At 40.9% G+C, this 24,830-nt stretch overlaps 1 protein-coding gene across 2 annotated transcripts in view; it reads left to right on the top strand.

Moving 5' to 3' along the window:
- LOC117527193 (furin-1-like) overlaps nt 1-24,830 on the top strand; it is a 272,765-nt gene that overhangs the window by 130,187 nt on the left and 117,748 nt on the right. For both annotated transcript variants that reach the window (XM_034189406.1, XM_034189413.1), the window contains exon 3: nt 15,728-15,826. In XM_034189406.1, coding sequence (XP_034045297.1) covers nt 15,728-15,826 — 99 coding nt within the window. The remainder of the gene's footprint in view (nt 1-15,727; nt 15,827-24,830) is intronic.

Genomic DNA, 24,830 nt, shown 5'->3' with positions numbered 1-24,830 from the left:
GGGTTTTATCTATCTTGATTCTATTGTATGTGCAGCACTTTGGAACATTTTTGTTGTTAAATGTGCTATATAAATAAAGTGGATTGGATTGGATTATTTTGGGAACATGCTTTAGGGCCCCTTCACACATAGTACAAATAAGTACAAATCAGGGCGAATCACGGCGGAACAGCTCATATGATTAAACCACGAAAACATCGTGCCAACAGGCAGGCATGAACAAACCCATTGCAACGGTGTCGTGCACGTGACTGTGTCGTGCAGCTGGGACGTGGTGCACCACATCACGCCGCTGATGTGGAGGCCAATAAAATAAAAACCAACTGTATAATTAGTGAATATCACTGGGTTGATATAAATAAAAGGGGACGCAATGCAGAACCCTGTGGTTAAATAACCCTGGTTAATTAAAAAATAAATGCCACTCACGGCATTCGAACCTGCAATTTACAAAAGCTCTGATTACCAGACGGAAAACTTTACCATTGCGCTACCATCACTGTCATATAACAGGATCATGAAATGGCTAAAATCAACAAGGAGGTAAATGTATTTTTTATAAAAAGAGAAAAGAGCGCCATGCTAACTGACCAAACGGCATTTGTTAAGGTGTATTTCTGCTGATACGTGACTGAAAGTGGCGTATTTGTGGGCAATGTTGGCTTGTCATATAGTCCTGTGCCGCTCCGCTCACAGGACACACGTGTCGGGCCGGGAGTGGTGGGGAGCGCAACACACGCGCGATTCACACGCACTTCACATGTTGCTATTTTGCAAAGCCACACTCCGGGGGGGGGGGGGGGGGGCACTTAATTTCACCGCTAGCTCGAAAGTGATCGACTGCTGACTGTTTTCATGCTAATAGCGTGCCAAGCAAACGGTGTCAGACGTTCGTGTGTGTCAGCTGGAATTTGGCCGTCAAATGCCACAAGAGGGTTCAATGGGCTCTCACAGCGCACATGCTGTCTTTCAGCCGCTGGTGTGCGCAAATAGTTGTAGCAACAGGTGTACAAGGCATTGGAGGCAGCTACAATTTTACACGTATTGCATACGATTCCTGCTTCATGCATTATTCAACCACATTCGAACCCTTAGAGTTCTGCACATGACAGCTTGACAGACGTTCTCAGTGTGTATTCAAAATACAGACTTGTCATCGCAGACTACAATCTGACTAGTTTCTCACGTGAAGATCAGCCTGTTTTGTGGGAGTTTGCATGAAATCTGGCTGGTGGAGTTGTAAACATGGACACAATAAATAACCTTAACGGAATGTGGAAGTCATTTTGCAAACACTTGGAATTGTTAGAGATTGCACTGATGTCACCAATATACACAGGAAGCAATATTTAATATCTGAGGGCATTCTGAGTAACACCAGAGGAGGTAATATACAATTTGAAGGAAATGCAGGACTGTGTGGGGAAGCTGAAAAAGTGGGCTGTAATGCCAGTAAGGGTAGATAGGGAGGTATTTGTTAGCAAAATCTGTGAGCAGGTGACAGACCATTTGTGGTCTAGTGATGCTCAGCCTGCTTACAGTGCATTCAAAACACTGCATATCTCCAAAGATACACCTCGTCCCACTTGCCACCAGTTATGGCAAGTGACGTTTACTGAACTGACCCACTGGGCCGGCTACTCTGAGCAGGTGTGTGAGGCTGATTGTCCTGTTAGAAATCTCTGGTGCCAGAGTTTTCTAATGACTGAGCCAACAGCCATCATCACCACCATCTCGGTGAGACTGCAGTTGTGGTGAAGTAGGTGAGGTTGAGTTAAAGCTGCAGGGAACGGGGGTATCAAGGCTGAATGTCTGCAGGTGGGTGGAGATGGTGTTCTTCTGACCACTGTAAGAGGTCTTCACTTCCATGTGGGAGACAGGGGTAACCTCATCTTACTGGAAGGAAAGACTCATTGTCAGTGTCTGGAAATGAAAGGGTGAGCACCCGAATTACAACAACTATAGTGGTATAAACTCTGCCAGGCAAGACAATAGGAAAAGGTCATTCTCAACAGGATTAATCAACAGCTACATCCCAATTCTGCAACTCACACCGAGAAAGCAAGAATCTGAGTGGAACTCCTTTGTGACCTGTGTTGATTTTTGCCAATCCCTTGATTTCTGTGGATCTGACTTCTCTGGGGAAAGTCTTGAAAATTAATGTGCACTGGAAAATAAGCAGGAGTAGTGACATTAATACAGCCAAGAGTCACGTAACTAAATTATTAGACCACAATTGTTTACAAAGATGTCATCTTAGTTCCCCCCACCCCCCAATGGTTCTCTTGAAAGGTTTAAGGCACCCACAGTCATTTAGATTGAACACAGGGGAAGTTGCTGAAATAGAATCTTTTCTACAAAGTTAACAACACATTAAGAGTGGCGCAGTAGTGCTTAGCTACAAAATGTTGAGTGAAAGGCCGCACAATACTGTGAAGTATCATTTCAGACGAGATGTCATTAGTAACCTGTTCTGTCTTTCCTCTTTCACACAATGAGGAGAGAAAGTGTGAGTGACACTGGAACTGTATCTAATTTTATCTTCCCAGTTACTCCTGAAGCACTGCTGCTGGACAAAAAAAAAAATGCCAGCCTAATTCCTCCATCCTGAACAAAGGACCACTCTAACTGTTTTGGCAAACTACAACCTCTTGATTCCCCTCACAATTCTCTCTAAATTTTTTGTGGGTATTCTCATCTTCACAGAGAAAGACACTTGTCTGCACCCCCACCAATCCTCTGCTCTTGAGTTTAATACCATGTCATGTTGACCTCCCTAAAAGAAACGGGAACAAAGTGAAGGAAAATCTACAGGACAACATAATACTTCTAAACAGGCATCATACTGACCCAGTTACAGAAATACCCTTTTACAACCATTTCTTTTTTGAGAATGGGGGATAAACAGTTTTTATCCCAAGGAACACTTGAATTAGAGGTGGCTGACATAAGTTCAAATTCATATTGTGGTATTTTGAAGTGTTTGGATTCGTTGTCAACAGATAAGAGACTTCCAGTCACTGATGGCGATGATGCAGCTGACTGCCAATAGATAATGCTGTTTTTTTTTGTTTTTTCTGGTTTTGTCTTTTCATTGTTGTCATTTTTTTTTTCATATGCGATGCAACAATTTGATGATAAGTGACACACAAAACAGATTTTATTAAATTCATTTAAATACTACCATCTGCGATGTGACTGTTCATGTGTGGTGGAATAAAATTTCTGGCAGCTACAAGAAATAAAATGAGAGAGACCTCAGATTCTCTTGTGTATTTTACTAAACAGGATTGGGGTAAAGGAGTCAGCAGTTGTTAGTAATGTATGACCGACTTCTCTTTTGTGTCCATTTGTTTCCAACTGTTTCAAAATACCTATTTCCCCCGTTCTGCATGTAAATTGATACAAGGGGCAGATCTAGTGTCATTCCACAGAAGCAATGCTGACAAGGCCTGACTAATTGGACAGCCAATTAATCAATCTACTACTAAGAATACGATGATGTCATTTATCGTTTAAGGGTATGGTATGGTATGATTTTATTTCTCAGGGACAGTGCACAATAATACATTGACCTAAAAAACAGGAAAGATGCATTGTGCCAGGTTATAGCAAAAATACTAATTTCCACCTGTAGTCCCTGGACAGGTTGATGTTTAACTGTGAGTGACAGAACAGACAGGGTAAACCATATACCTCAATTTTAAATGTGTATGTTTATTTTCACAAGGCAATAACAGCAGTATTAATTACATGCTGGGATTCCCCAGTATAACAGTATACTATGCTTTCTTCCACCCATGCTTCCTGAAGCCAAAACAGGCCTCCTAGCTTCTATTACTGCAGGTGTAATCTGTGTTGTTTTGTCCCTCACTAGGCTCAAACTCACAATCTCTAGCATGGAAGGCGGGTGCTCTAACCACAAGGCTAAAATCTAATGTCTCCTCAAGCATAGTTGTATTTTGTCAAAAGTCTTAAAATCACTGTGTGTTCAAAACAGATTTAGCCTTGTGTGACAACAAAAGGGAAAGAAGAGGGAACTGACAACATTTTGCTAGTTGGAGCCGACATGGGGTCATTCAACAAGAAAATTAAATCCGTCTGTCACTCTTTTGTGCATTTTTCAGACATACTCTGGCTTACTTGTATTTTACTTTTATCAGCTTTATCAGGAGTCACACAAGTTAAAGAGTTGGAAGTATTGATTTATAATCTGGTACATAAATTTTGTATTACAGCAGGGGTGGTGGCCAAGTGGTTAATGTGCTTGGTTTCAGTTCAGAAGGTTCCGGGTTCAAATCCCACCCCTGCCACATTTCTCCATGTAATGTGGAATTGCGTCAGGAAGGGCATCCGGCGTAAAACTTGTGCCAGTTCAACATGCAGATCCACCTTGGATTTGCTGTGGCGACCCCAAGTGCAAACAAGGGAGCAGCTGAAGGGACTTACTTACATAAATTTTGTATTACATAGATACTGCATACAGTATGTGCAGGAATTTTATCTTCTGTATCACACAGAGCAGGAAAGCACTGAGAATGGATGCATGTTGGGCTTTTGTTCTAGTCCATGGATTTAAAAAAAATGAGCCACTGTACGTGAAGCTCCAATTATGTTGCGGTATCACCGTCCAAAGGATATCGGTTTTACTGCACTTTTAGAAACAGAGTATTCCTCAGAAATCCACAGTGTTTAAAGAAGACTGGTAGTTTTCAAAGCAGTATAGTTAATAAGCTATGAAGATTGGAAGGCATGGCACACATAGGCTGTCAAGAGTAGGGGGACAAAAAGGATAAAGGTGAGAGCAGAACACCACTTCAAAGTCAAAGATAACTCTATCAATATTTGGAGAAATAAACAAAGGGATTAGCCATTACGGATTAAAAGAAATAATTAATCAGAACCATCTAAAAGTTTGTCATTTTGCTATTTGTAGTGTCTGTTGGTAGTGGAACGATGATCTCCCTAGGAGACTGTTAGGTTTTGCTGTATTCCACAGTCTGGTAGAATAAAATGGACCTGACACAGGTTGCATTCAAAATCACTATTTCATTGCTTAAACTGAAGGCCGCTGGTTGTCACTTTTCTGCCCTCTGGACATGTTGAAAGCATTGAGGCTTTTCCCAGCTATGCCACGACTCAGATATCCAATATTTCAACAGCCTTTTAGAACCTTTTTTTGTCAACACCACAAAGTGCAGTCATTTACCTTTTCACAACAATACACAGTATACAGTTGACATGTGTGTTTCTAAAGGAGAGGCATGTGGCCAGTCCATCGTGGGTGGATGTGTTGATAAACAGCTTGGGTTCACCTTATAAGGTGATTTGGAGCCGAGCATAGCTGTGATTCTAATAGTTTATGGCTTCATGTTTACTGCGGATACATTGAATGGCAGTGAATTATAGTCATCTGTACAGAAGTGTAAGACTGAAGTCGGCCTCTGTATCTTTCAAAGCAGATGTAGTGGGAAGGAAGGAAAATTATTGTGGTTCAGCATCTTCAAGGGAAGATGATTAGAATTTTGTGTTTAATAAAGGCACCATATGATATTGACTTCTTAAGTGCGACTCCTTCGAAGCCACTTTAATGGATTTTGGTGTAACTTTGCACAGTGGTGGTTCACTGTATGAATATGTGCTTGAAGGAAAATAATTCTGGTACAGCATCTTCAGGGAAAGATAATTGCACCTTTTTTATTTAATGCATCATATTGTATGATATTGACTTCATAAGTGCATCTCCTCTTAAATTGCTTTATGGACTTCAGTGAAACTTTACACAGTGTAGCGCAGCATGTGAAGATGTGCTTGAAGGAAATAGTTTTGGCCCGATGTCTTCAAGGGTAGATAAATTTTTTTTTTCTTCAAACAATCAAGCAAACAAACAAACGGGCGAAAACATAACCTCTGCTCAATTTTGTTGGCAGAAGTAATAAATACCAGTAATAAAAAAATACACTACAACAATGCACAAAACCGCCAAATTAAAGACCTTATAAGACAGAAAAAGGTGTGAGTTATACTCCAGTGTGACTTGTACTCCGGAAAATATGGTATTTTATCACAAACTATGGACTGGATGGACTCTATTTATACAGCACTTTTCCATCTGAATCACACGTACAAAGTGCTCTATATTGATGACTCTCATTCATCCATTCACACACCAATGTCAGTGTGGTGCCATGCAAGGTTCTCACGCCACACCAGGAGCAGTTTCCAGAGGGCCTTTCCCAAGCGCTTGATGGGGGTTTGAACCAAGGACCCACCGCTTTACCACTAGACTATCACCTCCCCAGGCTCTCAAAGAGTGCATACCTCTACCAAGGCCACATGTACCTGAATTCTTAAAACTTCTTCTTGATCCAGAGCATGTTCTGATGATCAAATTCAAAATAAAATCCCTAATTTTGTGGGACATTGTCCTTCGGCTCAGCAGATTCCATCAATATTCTCCACACAACTCTTTTTCTTTTTTCTTTTAGTTAAATGTTGCCATGTGTCAAACATTCCTCTGGATCACAGTTCCAGAACACATTCCTGATGTCCTCCAAAGTAGAAACACTTATTTTCCAGAACAGTATCAATCAGCTTACCAAATTTCATTGAAAACTGTTGATGACTTTCTAAGTTATCCTGCTAATGGCTTTTTTTTTTCCAGTGAACAGTTCAAAGCCTTCTCATGCTTTTCCATCCCCTTTCATCGCTGAGTAATTAGATTTGAGTCATATGATGTGAACAAACTGCTGACATGAGTATGTCACCTCTGTTTCCTTCCCTCAATTGATCCTGAATCATTGGCATGCAAACCTGCTACATCTTGATGCTCCCATATAAAATATTGAAATATCAGCACAGAAAGGAAATGTGGCATCTGTCACATCTAATAACTGGTAATTTTTATTATTCATTTAAATCTACAAGCTTTCTTCTGGACATTTACAGCTCCATATACGTAGAAAACTGTGTTGCAGCCCCAAGCTTTGTCTTTTTTTTTTTTAATTTGTCTCCAGGCATTGTTTGGTCCTTTGTAAAACATAATTGTATCAACAGCCACTGGAGATGAAGCTCCAAACCTTTTGATAAGTACTTTGCCATAAGGTGATTTTGACAGGCAGGGAAGTGAGCAAACATGCAAACAAACCAACAGACAGTAATTTTCAACTGTCTGTTACCGTGCATTTAAATGAGGGTGATGGATTAATGCCTCACTTCAGTAACAGGCCTCTTGGAGAGTACTGGTTAAGCTTGTCCTGCTCCATCAGTGCCCAGCTTATCGCATCAGCAGTGGTTACCCACAAGTCTGATGCATGTGTTTCCACATTTCCATCTAAATGTCTTTGCTGTAAATGGCTTTTTTCCAGTGGAAAGCAGTTAAACCCCAGAGAAACAATGTGGACTGTGGAATTAAATGCCTGAAAGCATTAACCCTTAACATTTCCTCCTGATTACAAAATGATGACTGAGCGGCAGGACGGGCATTTAGCAGTAGTCAAATTGATTTAGTTGTGTTGTGTGTGTGTGTGCATGCATGTTTGTCACATCTGCGCCGTTAATAATGTGAACTGATCTGTGCCCATTTGTGTGTGCACACAGGGGAAATTACCATATTTTCAGGTGTACAAGTTGCACCCCCATATAAGTTGCATTTCTCAAAAACTGCCATGTGAAGATGGTGCCGCAGATAACTGAATATTTACAGAGGAGTCCTTCAAATGGTGATACAAGCACCAAATTCAACACAAATATTCCGAACACATCACTCTTTTGAAAAAAAACTGACTGGCCACTTTAAATTTCAATAGGTTGCAGCAGAAGCAGGTGCGTCTCAAAGTCTTGAAGGACATGCTGGAATGTGCAAACAATGACCCTGACTTCTCTGTCATCACTGATGATGAGACATGGGTATCTGGGTACGTCATGGAAACCAAATTTCAGTCATCACAGTGGAAAAATCCACACACAGGCAAAGGCACAAAGGGAAAAAAAAAAAGAACGGCAGGTGTGCAGCAATGCCATTTATGTTGACTGTTTTCTTTGACTCCCGTGGGGTGGTGCATCATGAATATGCACCAGAAGCCGATATTAATGAAGTATTATCAGGAGGACCTACGTCACATTTGTGATGCTGTGTGCCTCAAACGTGGGCTTTGGCAGCTCCATCATGACAAGGCACCTGCCCATTCTGCTCTGCTGGTTGAGGCTTTCCTGGCTGAACACATCACTCTTGTGATTCATCAGGCTCATTATTCTCCTGACATGGCTCCCTCTGATTTTTGGTTGTTCTCCATGATCAAAATGACACTAAAGCCGTGTTCACACCGGGCACGACATGAGCGACAGCAGCGACAGGTTGCCATGTAATCCCCATGGAAGGACGCGTTGTGGCGCCAAGCCACGCAGCGCGACGCGAATGAAGCGACGCGAGTGAAGCGATTTTGAACGATTGGCGCGTTTGTGGTGCCATATCGCGTCGCGTTGCCCTCCCCAAGTTGAAAAATCTAAACTTTTTCATCTTGTTGCGCCACGATGACCAATCAGGGACTGGATATGTAGTGACGTGGAGATGTCTGGAGATTGACTGAGTTGGATGTGAACATGTCCTGTCTCTGGTAGCCAGCCTGTGAGCAGGACTTTTGTCGCTTTTGTCCTTTATTTCACAATTATGACAGAGTTTTTAGGGGGAAGAGCGAACAGCAGCGCCACAGCTGCGACAGTGGAGTTTTATTTTGTTTTTTTCACGTGCACACTCGAGCGAATCGTCCGTGAAGATTACTTTATTTATTAACTACACAGATGTACGAGGTCTGTTAGAAAAGTATCCGACCGTTTTGTTTTTTTCAAAAACCATATGGATTTGAATCATGTGTGATTGCATCAGCCAAGCTTGAACCTTCGTGCGCATGCGTGAGTTTTTTCACGCCTGTCGGTTGCATCATTCGCCTGTGAGCAGGCTTTATGTGAGCACTGGTCCACCCTCTCGTTGTTTTTTTATTGCGAATACATGTCTGAATGATTTGGAGCTTTGCTGCATCAGTTTTTTTCCAGAAACTGTGAGAGAGCTCCAGGTGGACACCGTTCGGAAAATTAATATGGCTTTCAGGGATGATTTTATGGGGATTATACAGATAAAGGAGTGTTACTGCCGCTTTAAGGACGGCGCGGCACAAAACCAGCTCGTTGTTGGTCTCACAGGATGGCTTAAAGGTGGATTTCAGATGGATTCCAGTTGCTTTTCAGTCGTGTGATGATCCGATTGTGATTGTGCATGAGCTGGACCTGCCCCAACATGTCCTGGAAGGCTTCATCACGGCGTTGCTTTGCGCCATGCAGCTCCACCACGAGGCGCGGAATTCCTCCGCACGTCTGTCTCAATGTGCCGAAAAAATGCTGATGTCCACTCTTTTCACAGTTCCTGTAATAGTCAGACAACATACCGGATCAAGACAGCGTCCAGTGTAGAAATGAACGGCACATTCCACTGTTACAGGAGTTTTTTTTCATGGAAAGAGGAGCGGCTCCACCGTGCGTCGCGGTGGAGCTGCATGGCGCAAAGCCAGCGCCATGATGAAGCCTTCCAGGACATGTTGGGGCATGTCCAGCTCATGCACAATCACAGTCGGATAATCACACGACTGAAAAGCAACCGACAGCCGTCTGAAATCCACCTTTAAGCCGTCCTGTGAGACCAACACCGAGGTGGTTTTGTCCCTCATAATGAACGGCTCGGTGGCACGTCCCTCCGCTTCTTTTTCCATGAAAAAAAACTCCTGTAACAGTGGAATGTGCCGATAAAGTGCTGATGTCCACATCTTCTGCCTTTTTGTGAAAGTCAGACGAGGTCCCGGATCAACAAAGCTTTCACGTTGGAAATGATCTGGTTGTTCCAGTGGGGTGTCAGCCTGTCGATGGGCTGCGCTCTCAGCAGTTGTGGGCCGTCCTTAAAGCGGCAGTAACACTCCTTAATCTGTATAATCCCCATAAAATCGTCCCTGAAAACCATATTAATTTTCCGAATGGTGTCCACCTGGAGGTCTCTCACAGTTTCTGGAAAAAAATTGATGCAGCAAAGCTCCAAATCTTTCAGACATTTATTCGCAATAAAAAAACGACGAGAGGGTGGACCAGTGCTCACACAAAGCCTGCTCACAGGTGAATGACGCAACCGACAGGCGTGAAAAAACTCACGCATGCGCACGAAGGTTCAAGCTTGGCTGATGCAATCACACGTGATTCAAATCCATATGGTTTTTGAAAAAAATAAAAGGTCGGATACTTTTCTAACAGACCTCGTATAATAAAACAAATGGTGACTGGTTTCTAAACACAATTATGAATGCAGAGGCAGAAGGACCGCTGAAAGCAGCCGTCATCCAGACGCAGCTCCTGCAGCAAATAATGATACTCCCCGAATTAAGAACGCCTCATGAGGATGTTGTGAACTCAGGGACGGCGCCGCTGGTGACGTTTGTCAGCTTTCCACAACAATTAAGAGCACAGCAACTCGCTCCGTGTGATCAAGGTCCGTCATGTTAACTTGACTGACAGCCGGAGCCGGTGAGCGGAATGGAAGCTCCTCCTATTTGATGACGCACTGGGGTGAATTTTCGCAGTGAAAGCAGAGTGACTTACCTTAGCCTTTACTTCATCTTTTCATCTTACGCTGCATCTCCACATACTCCTGTCTCATCATCTCTCTGATTATCCCAGTTCTTTTTCAGAAACATCTTTCTCCTTATACAGTGCTTTTGTGAACATCTTCTTTCCTCTGTCCAGATATCCCAGCACTTTCCTAGCTGCCTCTACAGTAGTTTTCCAGTTGTCTTCTGCTTCTTCAGCGTCATGCTACAAACCACCATCTGATGTTGTCTAGCTATGCTCTCCCCTATCACCACCTTAACAGTGTCTAACTTGTTTTAGCTTGCATCTCCTGCATTTACATAAAGTTGAGGCCGCGGCCCGCTCTGTTTACTATTAAAATGAATTTAAAAGGGTAGAAAGCATTGTGCCATACTATGCCAGTATGCTAGCCATACGAAAGCAAAAATAAGTGGGTCTTAAGTCTGGACTTAAAAGTCTCTACAGAATCTGACTGTTTTATTGATGCAGGGACATCATTCCACAATCACCTCTTTTCCCTTCCCCAACATGCCCATTAATGTCTCCTGCAATCACCACGCTTTTGTCTTTGGGTACACACCCTACAACACCCTACACACCCTTTTGAATGAACCAAACATAATTTGTCCTCCCATCCACACCATGATACAGCTGTGTGAAACCACCTCAGATGCACCAGGCCTTACTCTTCTTCTACTTGGTCTCTTGTACGCACCGTACTTTTCTCATCTATCATATCAGTGAACTCTCTCCCTTTACCAGTCATACCACCAACATTCAAAGTCTGTTTATGATCTCCATGAATAATTTGGCCAAATTTGCACTGGATGCTCTTTGTGATGCAACCCTACTCATTTATACGGTCTTGGGACCGGCACTCAAAATGCACTGGCTTCTGCACCTGATATGTTTGAGATCTGACTACATTTACATTGTACGCCATTCCTGCTTCTTTCCACCTCACTTACCCCTGTAGTGCAGCAGATAACTGAAACAGTCGTACAAATGGTGATACAAGCACCAAAGTTGGTACAAATACTCCTTAGACATTACTCTTTTGAAAAAAACCGACTGGCCACTTGAGTTTCAATAGGTGGCCAGGTAGGGGTCAATTGAAGAATTACACAGGGGTCAAAATTAAAAATGCTCAAATCATTTTGAAAACTATATCACATTATTTGTCTGATCATAAAGATTCCAAAAAGGTATAGTTTGGACTATCTATGCCCGAATGATCAGGAGTTATGGGGTAAAAACAGCAAAAATGGTGACAAAGGTTAGTTTCAGTTTGTACAGGGGTCAAAAGTTAAAGTTCCTTCAATTTTGGTAAAAAGTTATGCAAATTATTGGTTGAGCTAATAGGATTAATAAATGGAATAGTTTTGACGTGTTGAATGTTTGGTCTCCAAAGTAAAGGTAAAACAAGGTCAACGTCCATTGGATTCTATGACATGTGACATAAGTTACCCTGTAACATGATAACAAAGCATGATACATGGTCCAAACTATTCCTTTTTAAAACCCTGATAACTCAACTAATAATTTGCATCATTCTTTACCAAAATTGGAGCAACTTTAACTTTTGACTCCTGTACAAACTGACACTGATACCTTTTTGGAATCTTTACGATCAGACAAATAATGTGGTGTAGTTTTCAAAATGATTTGAGCATTTTAATTTTGACCCCTGTGTAATTCTTCAATTGACCCCGACCTGGCCACCTATTGAAAATTCAAGTGGCCAGTTGGTTTTTTCAAAAGAGTAATGTTTAAGGAGTATTTGTGCCAACTTTGGTGCTTGTATCACCATTTGCATGATTTTGCTCTAAATATTCTCTTAGCTGCTGCACTACTGGGCTTGGGACTGGCTGTCAGAATGTACTGGCTGTACACCCCATGTGGCTGAGGCCTGACTTTTTTTTTCTTAAACTGTGGGAAGGTTATAATTACCTCTAATTGAATATGTTCAGGGATTATGCAAAACCCCTTATCTATTTGACATTACATGTCACTGTGTTTCAACACTTTGCAGGATCTAATTTTTGAAGTCTATTACCTAAAAATGTTGTGGTGATTTTTCTGCATTTCCCAGAATGACTTCAGAAAGCCAAGGGATGTTGTTGAACTGTTGCCTGTCACCTTTAACTTTAATAACTGTGAAAGACTTCCCTGTGTCAGAATTCACAATACCCTGTGTCTAATTTACATTTTTTCCTGTTGATGATTCTGCTATCTGACAAATTCATATTAGCAGCTAACAATTTCCAACAAAAATGTGCCACGACATGAAGTTATGTGCATTATTGTTCCTCGTGGCGCCTACAAAAAGCACAACCTGTTTATTTGATCCTATACCAACAAAACTGTTTAAGGACCTATTGTTCACTCTTGGGCCGACTGTGCTGGAAATTATCAGTCTGTTTTTTTATCAGTCTATTTTATTCTCTTTCTTTTGATTAGTTTTTTTTTATCTGTTTTTAATTATGTATTTGAAATTTTTTATTCATTTTTAATTTATATATTTAAATTTTATGTTTAATTGCTCCATGTAAGGTGCCTTGAGATGGCTTTTGCTGTGATTTGGCGCATTATAAGCAAATTAAATTGAATTGAATTAAATTGAATTGTTTTTGTAAATATGATTAATGTTATGCAGTTTCTAGAGGTGTATTAGTCAACTTTTTTTCTGGGGTATATTTTATCTATGGTCTGATGTGACATAAAGCAAGCAAAAATCACAATATATTGTAGTTTTGACCTCCAATTATTGTAGGATAGCACTTTTTAAGAATGTTTGGTACATTAATTTCAGATATTATTTTATGCATGAGAGGGTACACGTGCACATACATTTCATGGGTAAAAAACTCAAAGCTCTAAATCTGATGATTTATCAACTTTTGGTAGCTAGAAACACATTTGTGTCATGTTGGTCATTTTGGCATCCCATTCTGTGTGCACAAATGACTAATTGTGTTCTTTAAACACAATGGATGAGTAGTTGAACCAGCTGTTAGTTATTAGATTTTCAGTTTCTTTCATTAGTGTTCATGTTAAGAGTTGTCTAGTAGACCCCATTGCTCTCTGGTCAGGTCTTTGATCAGTGTCCCATCTCCCACTTTCTTATCTGGACTAACATAATAGACCTACTGCCTGCTGCTATTCTTTCTTTCTGTAAGAGTAAGGACCATTGGCTCAGCTAATGCCTTTGGATTTCAGGACTGTGTGCCCTTTTGTATCCTGCATTTTCACTTTGTTCTCACTTTTAAATGGTTTTGCACAGACACACTGTTGCGGTGTTTGGTGGTGATTCCACCTCTGAGGGGAATATCATGATTAAAATATATCTTCTCTCTTGGTTATTGCCTCCCTGTTGTCCACTGGCTTTGTGCTGAGGCTCTTTGTGTCAGCCCGTCTGGAATTGGTCTGTTTACTGTGATTAAATGGAAGCAGAGTTGGCTAGAGGACTAAACTCTGCCTTTTGTGTAGTGAAGGATTGCTATACAGTATTGCAGTGTTGTAGCTTTTTCAACCTCTGCTTGGCCAGTAAGTATCATCCTGTTAGGATCAAAACATGTTTGCTTTCATACGATACTTATTCAATATGTATACACTTCATATGTATAATTTTATTCTGTGGTGGGCATTGTTGATTAGTTGGGGAACTGACAAGTTAACTGTGATGCTAAACAGATAAACGGCTAAAACATTTAGCTGAATCTGCCAGTAACCGCTGTTTTTGTTCAAAGCATAAATATCAAGGTCGTGCTAGGACCAGATGATCATAAATAATGAAATGATCAAATGAACATATAGTTTGTTCACAGTACAGAAAGTACTAAACAAATAAAAAAAAAAATCAGTAAGTAAAAACAAAGCTGGAAAATAATTTGAATAATCTAATTTATTCATTTACTCTGGCTTGACCTCCTGCTCTTCTTATCTCTTCATGGTGATACTTACTGCCATCACGTGATCTGTCAATTTTGCTTATTGGATTAGTGTATAACCTCAGACAGGAAGAAGTGATTTTAGGGTTTACAAGCATTTTATTACTGTTGAACTTTATTTTTAAAAAATGTTAGTGGAAGCTAACTAATCTGCTAATGGTTTTCAAGGTTAGCTGGAATGCTGATATGCTAGCATAAAAGTTAGCTTCACTGGTTAGTTTTTAGCTGGTTAGCTGAACCGTGCCTGCCACCATTGGAGCTCATTATCCAAACTTGATTTTAAAATTTGTGCACTGATAAATTTTTTTTTTTACAACTTTATAATTTTTCTATACAAAAAACACACCCACATGACCCCCCAACCCCATCTCAGTGGCATCCCCAAAACCCCCACACACAAAAACCAGTGCACAACATCAACAATAAATAATAAATAAATAATTAATTAAGAATCAAAAGACTCGAAACAATCTGTGTAACTCATTATAGTTATAACACCAACATTCTGGATGTCTGACATAATAATAATAATAATAATAATAATATACTAGATAAATAAATGTATTGTAAAAAAAAATGCCCCAACAATCAGGATATGGACATTAAAAGTGCACTGATAATTTTGATAATAAATATACTGTATATTGTCTTGTCAGTCGGTGAAAGACTAGGCATGTCTCACATTTGTAAAGTATTGATTATCAGATTTGTTATTGCATATTTTCAACACAAATGCTTTTCAGTCTGCATTTACCCTGCTTTAATAAAGAGGCCATGGCCAAAGAGACATTCAGTAATTACCTTAATTACTCAGTGGCAGCAACTGGGCTGAGCACACAGGATTATCAGTTGTGTACAGCATTTCCCAAGGAGAGGAATATGAAACAGTGGTGAGGATTAGCTCAACAAACAAAAGAAATGGGTACAGCTTTTTATTAAAAATGCGAGTATTCCACGTCTGTTGCTAATTCAGCTCATTATTTGCAGCCCATTAGTGGAGTAAATCATGATTTGATGCCATTTTTAGCCAGCAGATGTTGTTCAACATTGTGTTTAACACTGCTTTGACCTGACACAAGAAATGTATTTATTATCTACAGTGTGTGTGTATTCTGTAACCTTGCATGATAAATTATGTTTTTGTCTTTTTTTAGGTATTTGGTGATTATTATCACTTTCGGCATCGTGCAGTTGTGAAACGATCGCTGTCTGTTCACAGGGAGGTACACGTCCGTCTACAAAGAGATTCTAAGGTAAGAGATACTTACTTTGGTGCTATTAATGAACTAAATTATGGCTACATTTTTCCAGGAATTTGAACTGCAGTAAACCGTAAAGGTTTGTAGAGGCCTATACTGTAATAGTCCTTTGCCAGCTCTAAAAATAAATACTGTTACCAGTTTACCAAAGTGCTGCATTAGTAGTGCAGCTCCAGGCAGTGTGACCACATGAGGGATGACACCATATTTGTTTCTGTTTTTATTTGTTTTTACGGAGCAGAGTCTCCTGACAGACAAAAAGGACTGTGTACAGGATATTGGGGTCAGATGATCCTGCCCGCTTACATCCTGGCTCTGGAGATGAACAGATCTTTGGCTGAGCACATGTTGCCCTGCAGCCTGCGGATGTTCTGCTTGGGAGCTGAGCTAAACCAGGTTGTGATGGAGAAGGTCAGAACAGGTTCAGCGACAGCAGTGTAGAACCAGACCATCACAGCCTGTGGCAGCTCGAATTTCCACAGCTGTTGTAGAAAACGGATCATTTGTTGAATCTGTTTCATAGAGACATTCGTGTTGAATATTGCTGCAAAAGTCATGTACATGCAGTAGACTGAGCTCTGACAGGAAACCAAGATACCAGGGAGGAAATTCACACTTCTGCAGGGTGAACCTTACTCCTTTGAGGCGACTGTACTACTGCAAAACTGTGCTGTTCTCATAAGTTTCTAGTCAGTGTTCACCTCTCAAGTACAGGCCTTTTGTGATTATTATCCTGACGAACATGAATATAAGACTAGAGGCAGCTGGAGAGCAAGACAGGCATTTAATGAGTCGACACTCATTTCCAGCGTTTGGGTCAGAGCTGAATGGGTTACTTTGAGTGCATATTTTTTCAGCATATCCCTGTGCTTTATAAAAGTTCTCTTAATTTTGAGCCCCAAGTTCAAAAACATTTATACCGTGTAAGTCCTAGTTTAGATTTTGGTAAAGTATCGCTAATTAAATGTTGTCTTATACTTGCTGGCAGTCCTTTGGGTCCGGTGCCGTCACATGAGGTGAGCTGTCAACAGCAGCTCACAAGACAATTTCCAAACAGAAGCAGTATGTTTGGCTCTATTTCAAAAAGGTTTGCTGAAAATGTGTTTGATTCTTGGGATCATGTTGGTGTGTAGCAGTCACACGGGTTTCTGTGGGAGTGGTTTGAGAAATTTATGTGAGTGTTTCTGTATTGTGGAATGTGAGTGGATTATAACTCATGGATTAAGACTAGCGATTGCTACCTTTCTTTGCGAAGACTAAAACCAAGTTTGAAAAGTTTGTTTTCATACCTACAGGAGCTGTGTGTTTGAAATGAAGAATATTTCAATTAGAATAACCCCTTTGTGTCTAACGCGTCGCTGGTAAAACTCAGTTTGCAACTGTAAAATCCAGCATTAAAAATTTTTTTTTTTCTTTTTAAGTATTATTATTATTGTGTTACTGTTATTGTTTCTTATGTTTTGATTATTTTTATTTCTATTTTAGATATTGTCACTATGCCTTTTTGTTGTTTATGTATGTGTCAGGTTTTTTCTTTCTAATAAGAAACACGTAAATGTCAGACCAAGTGCCTTGTTGAAAGAAATGTTTCACAATAAATATATTTGAAAACAATAAAATCCAGTATTAATGTCCACAAATCATCAGACACAAGGGGGTAATCCAATTCCATCATTTGCACGGTTTATTTTTCTGTAAGTAATTCAACCTGGGTCCCTATTTTCGGCAAAGCTTACCGTAGCAACAGCACCTTCATGTCAAACTGGAAATTCTGTGAGCAGACCCACAGATTTCTCCATCTCGTCAACTGCATTGAGTAATTCTATATCAGAATCCACATCAATACTTTCATATGGTAGATTAAATTCACCCATTTCGGCATCGTCGTCTCTCTACCAGTTTCTCTCGCTTGACATCTGCGTAGCAATGCAGTCAGGGCATGGAGTAATACATCAAATGTGAAACAGTCTAATATTTTGCCACCGTCAACGCAATATTTATGGTTGGAAATCTCACACGATTAACCAATAAGATTTGCGGAACAAATGTAAATGGATTAGAATAAAGGTTTGACTTTAATTTTAGGCAGTGAATATTTGTTCAAGCTAGGAAGAGGACTCACCTTGGCTCTTTGTACTGAACATGCTGTGATTGGTCGAGCACGACGAAAGTGGTCACATCGGTCATGCAGTGACATCACCACACTCAACCAATCACATGATGAAATTCCAGTTACACGCGCGCCATGTGGGTCACATAATGGCATCAGCACGCTCAGCCAATTGCAGCATGTGACCGGAATTTCATGATGTGATTGGTCGAGCGCGATGTCATTCATGGGTAGTACACTGATTGTGTCGTCCTGGGAATAATGTTAGGCGCTAATTCTAACCCAGTAGTTGTTGTAAGTTATATTTGCCATTCATGGCAAAATAATTAAATTTCTTATTGTGTAAGTTACTGAAGAAAGTTTTTTTGTCAGTGAGGAAAATAAGCATTTGAACACCTTGCGATTTTGCAAGTTCTCCGACTTAGAAATCATGGATGGGTCTGAAAATTTCATCTTAGGTGCATGTCCATTGTGAGAGACATAATCAAAAAAAAAAAAAATCTGGAAATCACAATGTATGATTTTTTTTTAATAATTTATTTGCGTGTTACTGCTGCAAATGAGTATTTCAACACCTCTGAAAATCAATGCTAGTATTTGGAACAGTAGCCTTTGTTTGCAGTTACTTAGGTCAAACGTTTCCTGTAGTTTGTCACCAGGTTTGCACACACTGCAGCAGGGATTTTGGTCCACTCCTCCATACAGATCTTCTCTAGATCAGCCAGGTTACTGGGCTGTCACTGAGAAACATGGAGTTTGAACTCCCCCCAAAGATTTTCTATTGGGTTTAGGTCTGGAGACTGGCTAGGCCACTCCAGAACCTTGATATGCTTCTTACAGAGCCACTCCTTGGTTATCCTGGCTGTGTGCTTCGGTCATTGTCATGTTGGAAGACCCATCCACAACCCATCTTCAGTGCTCTAACTGAGGGAAGGAAGTTCCCCAAAATCTCGCAATACATGGCCCCGATCATCCTCTCCTTAATACAGTGCAGTCGTCCTGTCCCATGTGCAGAAAACACCCCCAAAGCATGATACTTCCACCCCCATGCTTCACAGTAGGGACGGTGTTTTTGGGATGGTATTCAGCATTCTTCTTCCTCCAAACACAGCGAGTGGAATTAAGACCAAAAAGTTCTATTTTGGTCTTATCTGACCACATAACTTTCTCCCATGACTCCTCTGGATCATCCAAATGATCATGGGCAAACTTAAGACGGGCCTGGACGTGTGCTGATTTAAGCAGGGGAACCTTACGTGCCATGCATGATTTTAACCCATGACGTCTTGTATTACCCACAGTAACCTTGGAAACAGTGGTGCCAGCTCTCTTCAGGTCATTGACCAGCTCCTCCCGTGCAGTTCTGGGCTGATTACTCACCTTTCTTAGGATCACTGATACGCCACGAGGTGGGATCTTGCATGGAGCCCCAGTCCGAGGGAGATTGACAGTCATGTTTAGCTTCTTTCATCCATCCATCCATCCATTTTCTTCCGCTTTATCCGGAGTCGGGTCGCGGGGGCAGCAGCTCAAGCAAAGCTGCCCAGACCTCCCGATCCACACACACCTCCATTTTCTAATAACTGCTCCAACAGTTGATCTTTTTTCACCAAGCTGCTTGGCAATTGCCCCGTAGTCCTTTCCAACCTTGTGGAGGTCTACAATTTTGTCTCTGGTGTCTTTGGACAGCTCTTTGGTCTTAGCCATATTAGTAGTTGGAGTCTGATTTACTGATTGTGTGGGGTGGACAGGTGTCTTTATGCAGCTAACGACCTCAAATAGGTGCTTCCAATTTGGAATAATAAGTGGAGTGGAGGTGGACTTTTTAGAGGCGGACTAACAGGTCTTTGAGGGCCAGAATTTCTGCTGATTGGCAGGTGTTGAAATATGTATTTGCAGCAGTAACATGCAAATAAATTATTAAATCATACATTGTGATTTCTGGATTGATTTTTTTTTTTTTTTTTTTAGATTATGTCTCTCTCAGTGGACATGCACCTAAGAAGAAAATTTCAGTCCCCTCCATGATTTCTAAGTGGGAGAACTTGCAAAATCGCAGGGTGTTCAAATACTTATTTTCCTCACTGTAAGTAATGCATAGGTAATGGAACGCTGTCATATAATACCTGTAAATCAGTTTTATTGGTTGTTTTCTTCAGACAAGTCAGAATGGACATGTGAACATTTACAAGTCACTGAATATGTCTTGAACTTTATTTACATCACTCATGAAGAAATAAAAACAGTATAGAAGAGATTGCTGTTGTTTACTTCTGGCTTTCCAGCACATGCGCAGGGACTGTAGGCAGAAAACTCCAGACTCCAAGCAGATGCAGTGAGAAAATGCACGGGAATATGACGTCAGACAACTTGTAAACTCTTGATCCTGAACATCAAAAGTGATATTGTTAGAAATTAAATCTTGGAGATGATGACCGTAAAGGCTTTCACGTTTTTGGAGGACTATTTTATGAGTGGTCAAGTGAGGGGATGCTGTTGTCAGCCTGGTGATGTCTGTGTATGTTCTTTCTACTGTCTGGTCCCGTCTTTGTGGGCTGAGTGCAGTGCAGCAGCAGGACGTGCTTTGAAGTTGAGGAACTTTTTGCAGTCGAAAAAAGACAATCCTGCAGTCTGGCCGGTGTGCGCATCCATGCGTCAGGCTGCAGTTCACCTGTGCTGACAGAGCCATTAAATGCAGCAGTTCTGCGTATGCACCCAGTGCAAGCTAGAAAAAATGATGGAGGAAAAATGAGCCAAAGGTTTCTCTTTGATCAAAAAAAAAAAAAAGCACTACAATGAGGTGGCCGCTTTAATTATACACCCGCACATTAATTATATACACCTGTGTGGATCACATGACTTCCCAAAAATAAAATTTAAAAAAACCCTGAGCAGAACACAAGATCCACAAACATAAAATCAACCCATCCATTCATAAATTTATACATTTTAACAACCTGAAAGCCACCAATCTGCAAAATCGCTGTTTTATGCATGTTAAACTGTGTTTGATTTCAAAAGAATGAACTGAAAATCAGATCGTGGTTTGTTTGCAGCCCTCATAATAACTTCAGTCACAACTTTATTACCTAAATGTGGAGCTGCACAGAGAAGGCCAAAGGAAAAAAGAAAAAAAAAGGTGGAGGTTTGTTTTTAATGTGATGAGTTCGAACACAGCGTGAGCTCATGTGATCCCATCTCCCACCTGTACTGGACACAATTCTGAGCCAAACCACATTCGATCATTGATCCTAAATGCTTGCTAAGTGAAAATCTTTAAAACGGATTGTCATCCATCTGGATGTGATGTGTTTTTTAAGCACAGCACTGATCTGTCAGCGTGTGATGGATCACTGAGTGCACACTGTGGACTGTCACATCTTCAAATATTACGCACACTCAGTGGCTGCATAAGAGTTTTCTGTCTACCATTATGGCCCCTGCACCGGCGCACTCTGGCATGCGACGTCATCATGATACCTTACTCTCTTCTGTACTCTGCAGTAAATCTGTGTGGAGTAGACAGTTCTCAACAACTGAGTGACTGTGGTAGAAGGAGAAGAGTGAGGAAAGCCACCAAGACACCCAGACAACCCAGAAGAAGTTATAGGCTTATATGGCCGTGACTGGAGAAATTTTGCGCCGTGCATGTTTTGCATTTTGTATCACCAGTTATACAGCTTCATGATGAAGAGGTATCTAGGAGGATTTTCTTTCACCAAAACATCAAATCTAGGCTTGCATCTCAGATGTACCTTCTGGCAAATTGTAGCTGAACTTTCAGGTCTTCTTTTTAACAAAATCCTACTTCAAAATACCACTTCAAATGTTAATATAGCAACTACCACAAAACCATTTCTTTGCCTTTGGGGTTCTTGTAATTCCAGCACAATTGAAGTGTAACCAGTTTAGGTGTCAATCACAGCCAACGTGCTCACCCTCAACATGTTCAAAAAAAATGTTCAAGACAAATGCTGTGCCTCGAAGCTCTGTTTAATGTTGTAGTACATATGCCAGGCCTGTGTGTGGTGCTGTAATGTCCCCAGAAAAAACACAGAAGAAGACTATAGCAATTTAGTACCAAAAGCTACAGCTTTCCAATGTGACATACAGAGTAAAATAAAGCCTTTTAAGAGAAAGAGGGTCCACCCTGATAATCTGAAATAGACTGACTGCGCATTTAAAGCAAAGCAGTGTTTTTGAGTATTTTTTTAAAAACCCACGGTCCTCTCTTTGTGGGGAGTGGCTGTTTGCCCAGCGGCCGGCTGCTGTCTCTCTCTGCCCGGTGTGAGGGGCTCTCAGCACTCCCCTCACACCGGATGAGTCACAACTCCGTCCCTGGCCACACTGACGAACAGTCTCTGAAAGAAGATCCTCTCAGCAGGGGTCCACTCTTTCTTCTGTGTTTTGCTTTTTAATTTTCACTTTTTTGGGCAACACACAGTGCTTCACAAACATGGTAAATAACAAACAAACAAAAAAAAAAACAGTGATTGCGAGGCTCGACGTCATGTTTGCAGTTGTCCTGCATGGCTTCCAAACAGATAATATCTAATGATAGATAACAGTGTTTTAAATAATGGTAGCTATTTAAAATAATTTTTGCATTGTTCATTATAATAAAAGTTTAAATCTGCATGTATTACAATCAGCTGTTCATCCTGTGAGTCTGAGTCATTTGTCAACGATCTTCAGATTCTTCATAAATATAATATTTAGTATAAGTGTTCATCATGTAAAGGGGAACTTGAACATTTTTGAGCCTCGAGCCAATTTTTAGATTTTGGGTTCAACTTTTCACTCTGGAGTGAAACGAGTCAGTTTCACAATAATCTCATCCTGAAATCTTATGAACTAATTATTGGTGTATAATACACAGGGGTATGCAAACTTTAACTATGGGCAATGAAATAATGGAAAAATATACCTCAATATGTATTATTGCCTCTTTCCTTTGTATTGAGTTGTGCATATATTTGCCAATAATTATGGTAGTCTGCTCACCAACATAACAATCTGCTCTGCAGGCTACAGCTGTTCGTCAGTATGTCTGGTTCAAATTAATATGGATAGGGCAACATGGTGACTTGGTAATTTGCACTGTTGCCTCATAGTGAGAATCGGGTTTGCTTCCAATCTGGTGCTTTCTGTGTGGAATTTGGAAGTGAGAGGAAGCTGGAGCACAGAGGGGAGAACTCACTCAAACATGGGGAGAACATACAAAGGCATCCAGGTTAGGTGAATTGGTGACTCTAAATCCCCTTTCACACCGGGGCTGCTTCAAGTTGTGTCGTCATGACGCCGCCGCGTGGAAGCAACCCAGTGTGGAGATGATGCAGCTCAACGCCACAACAGCGTGAGGGGCGCAAAGGACGAAGCAAATCGGACGCCAAAAATGAAATGTGCTTTTTTTTTTTTTTTTTTGCGTCCTGTGCTGGACGCAGAAATTAAGTGGTTTCAGCGCAAGTCAGAGCAACAGGACAGTACTCAACGTGACTGGAAGCCACACCTTCACAATACAACGTTACGTGACGCCAATTTATGATTCCTGCTGTGTTTCATTGTTCCTGAAGTATAAATCATGCAGGATTGTTTTTATACCATGTACACAATACAGTAAAACTACACGCTCAAAGAGCACAGAAAAAAAATGCTGACTGCAGCTGCTGCTGCTCCTCACTCTTGAATTCTCTCACAACTGTGTTTAAATAAAGTCCATAAAAGTTCTGCTCACAAACTGATTGCCAGAGACAGGACATGTTCACATCCAGTAAAAAGTCTGGATATCTCCAGTCCACTCACGGAAAATTCGTGCACGCACATGTGAACAATTAAAAGAAAAAAAAAATGATGGCTGCAGCTCCTCGCTCTCGTCTCAAACTCTCTCATCACTGTGTTAAATAAAAGGACAAAAAAGGACAAGTCCTGCTCACAGACTGAATGCCAGAGACAGGACATGTCCACATCAAGTATAACTCCAGACATCTCCACATTTACTCACGGACGGTTCGTTCGCGCGCATCTCGTAGTCAATGGAAGAAAGATAAACAGAACTCAGAGCGCAGACCTGCAGATCAGCACAAGAACAAATATAAACTAGGAAAGAAATCAGAGTGCACAGTCTGTCTGCAGCCAAACTGTGCACTTTGATTTCTCTGTGCAGAGAACCTGCAGGCTGCGTCCTCACCTCCTCTCTGCCCCCCTGCTGTACGCACCTGACGCAGACATTCCTGAGTCGTCATGATGCCACAGGAAGCAACTCGAAGCAGCCCCGGTATAAAAAGGGGCTTAAATTGGCCGTAGTCATGGGTGAGAAGAGTGTGAATGAGTTTGTCTATATGTGTTGGCCCTGCAATAGACTGGAGGTCTATCCACGATGTACCCCATCTTTCACCCAGTGACTACTGGGATTGGCTCCACCCCTCCTATGAACCTTAATTGGAATAGGAGGGTTTGGAACATCGATGGATGGTTAAAAGTGAATATTCAATTATTAATATTCAAATAGGTCATCAGTGTGATCAACATCTTGTAAATATTTGGCCATGCCTCTGTAAATAGATGTCACTAGTTCTTTGCTTTAAAAAAACAACCAAAAACACCCTTCATCAAAGCTGGACTTGTGTTATCTTACTTGGCTTCTGCAGTGCCACCACAGACGAATGCTGACATGACAAGCTGCTTTTCTTATCAGTTGTTTAAAAATTTTTACTGAAGTAAATATGCACACGTCCCTCCGTTGGGATCTGCTTCGTGCATCACATGTTTAATGACACAAGCAAAAATACCCTTTGGTTTGAATGCATAATGTGGAAGATAAAGAAAAAATAAACACAGTGACCATATTAATCAAAGAATGAACTGTTTGTATAAATAATAGCTGTCGCT

The sequence above is a fragment of the Thalassophryne amazonica genome, chromosome 2, assembly GCF_902500255.1.
Source record: "Thalassophryne amazonica chromosome 2, fThaAma1.1, whole genome shotgun sequence".
In the NCBI taxonomy this organism is placed as follows: domain Eukaryota; kingdom Metazoa; phylum Chordata; class Actinopteri; order Batrachoidiformes; family Batrachoididae; genus Thalassophryne; species Thalassophryne amazonica.
This window is presented reverse-complemented; position numbering and strand designations above follow the sequence as displayed.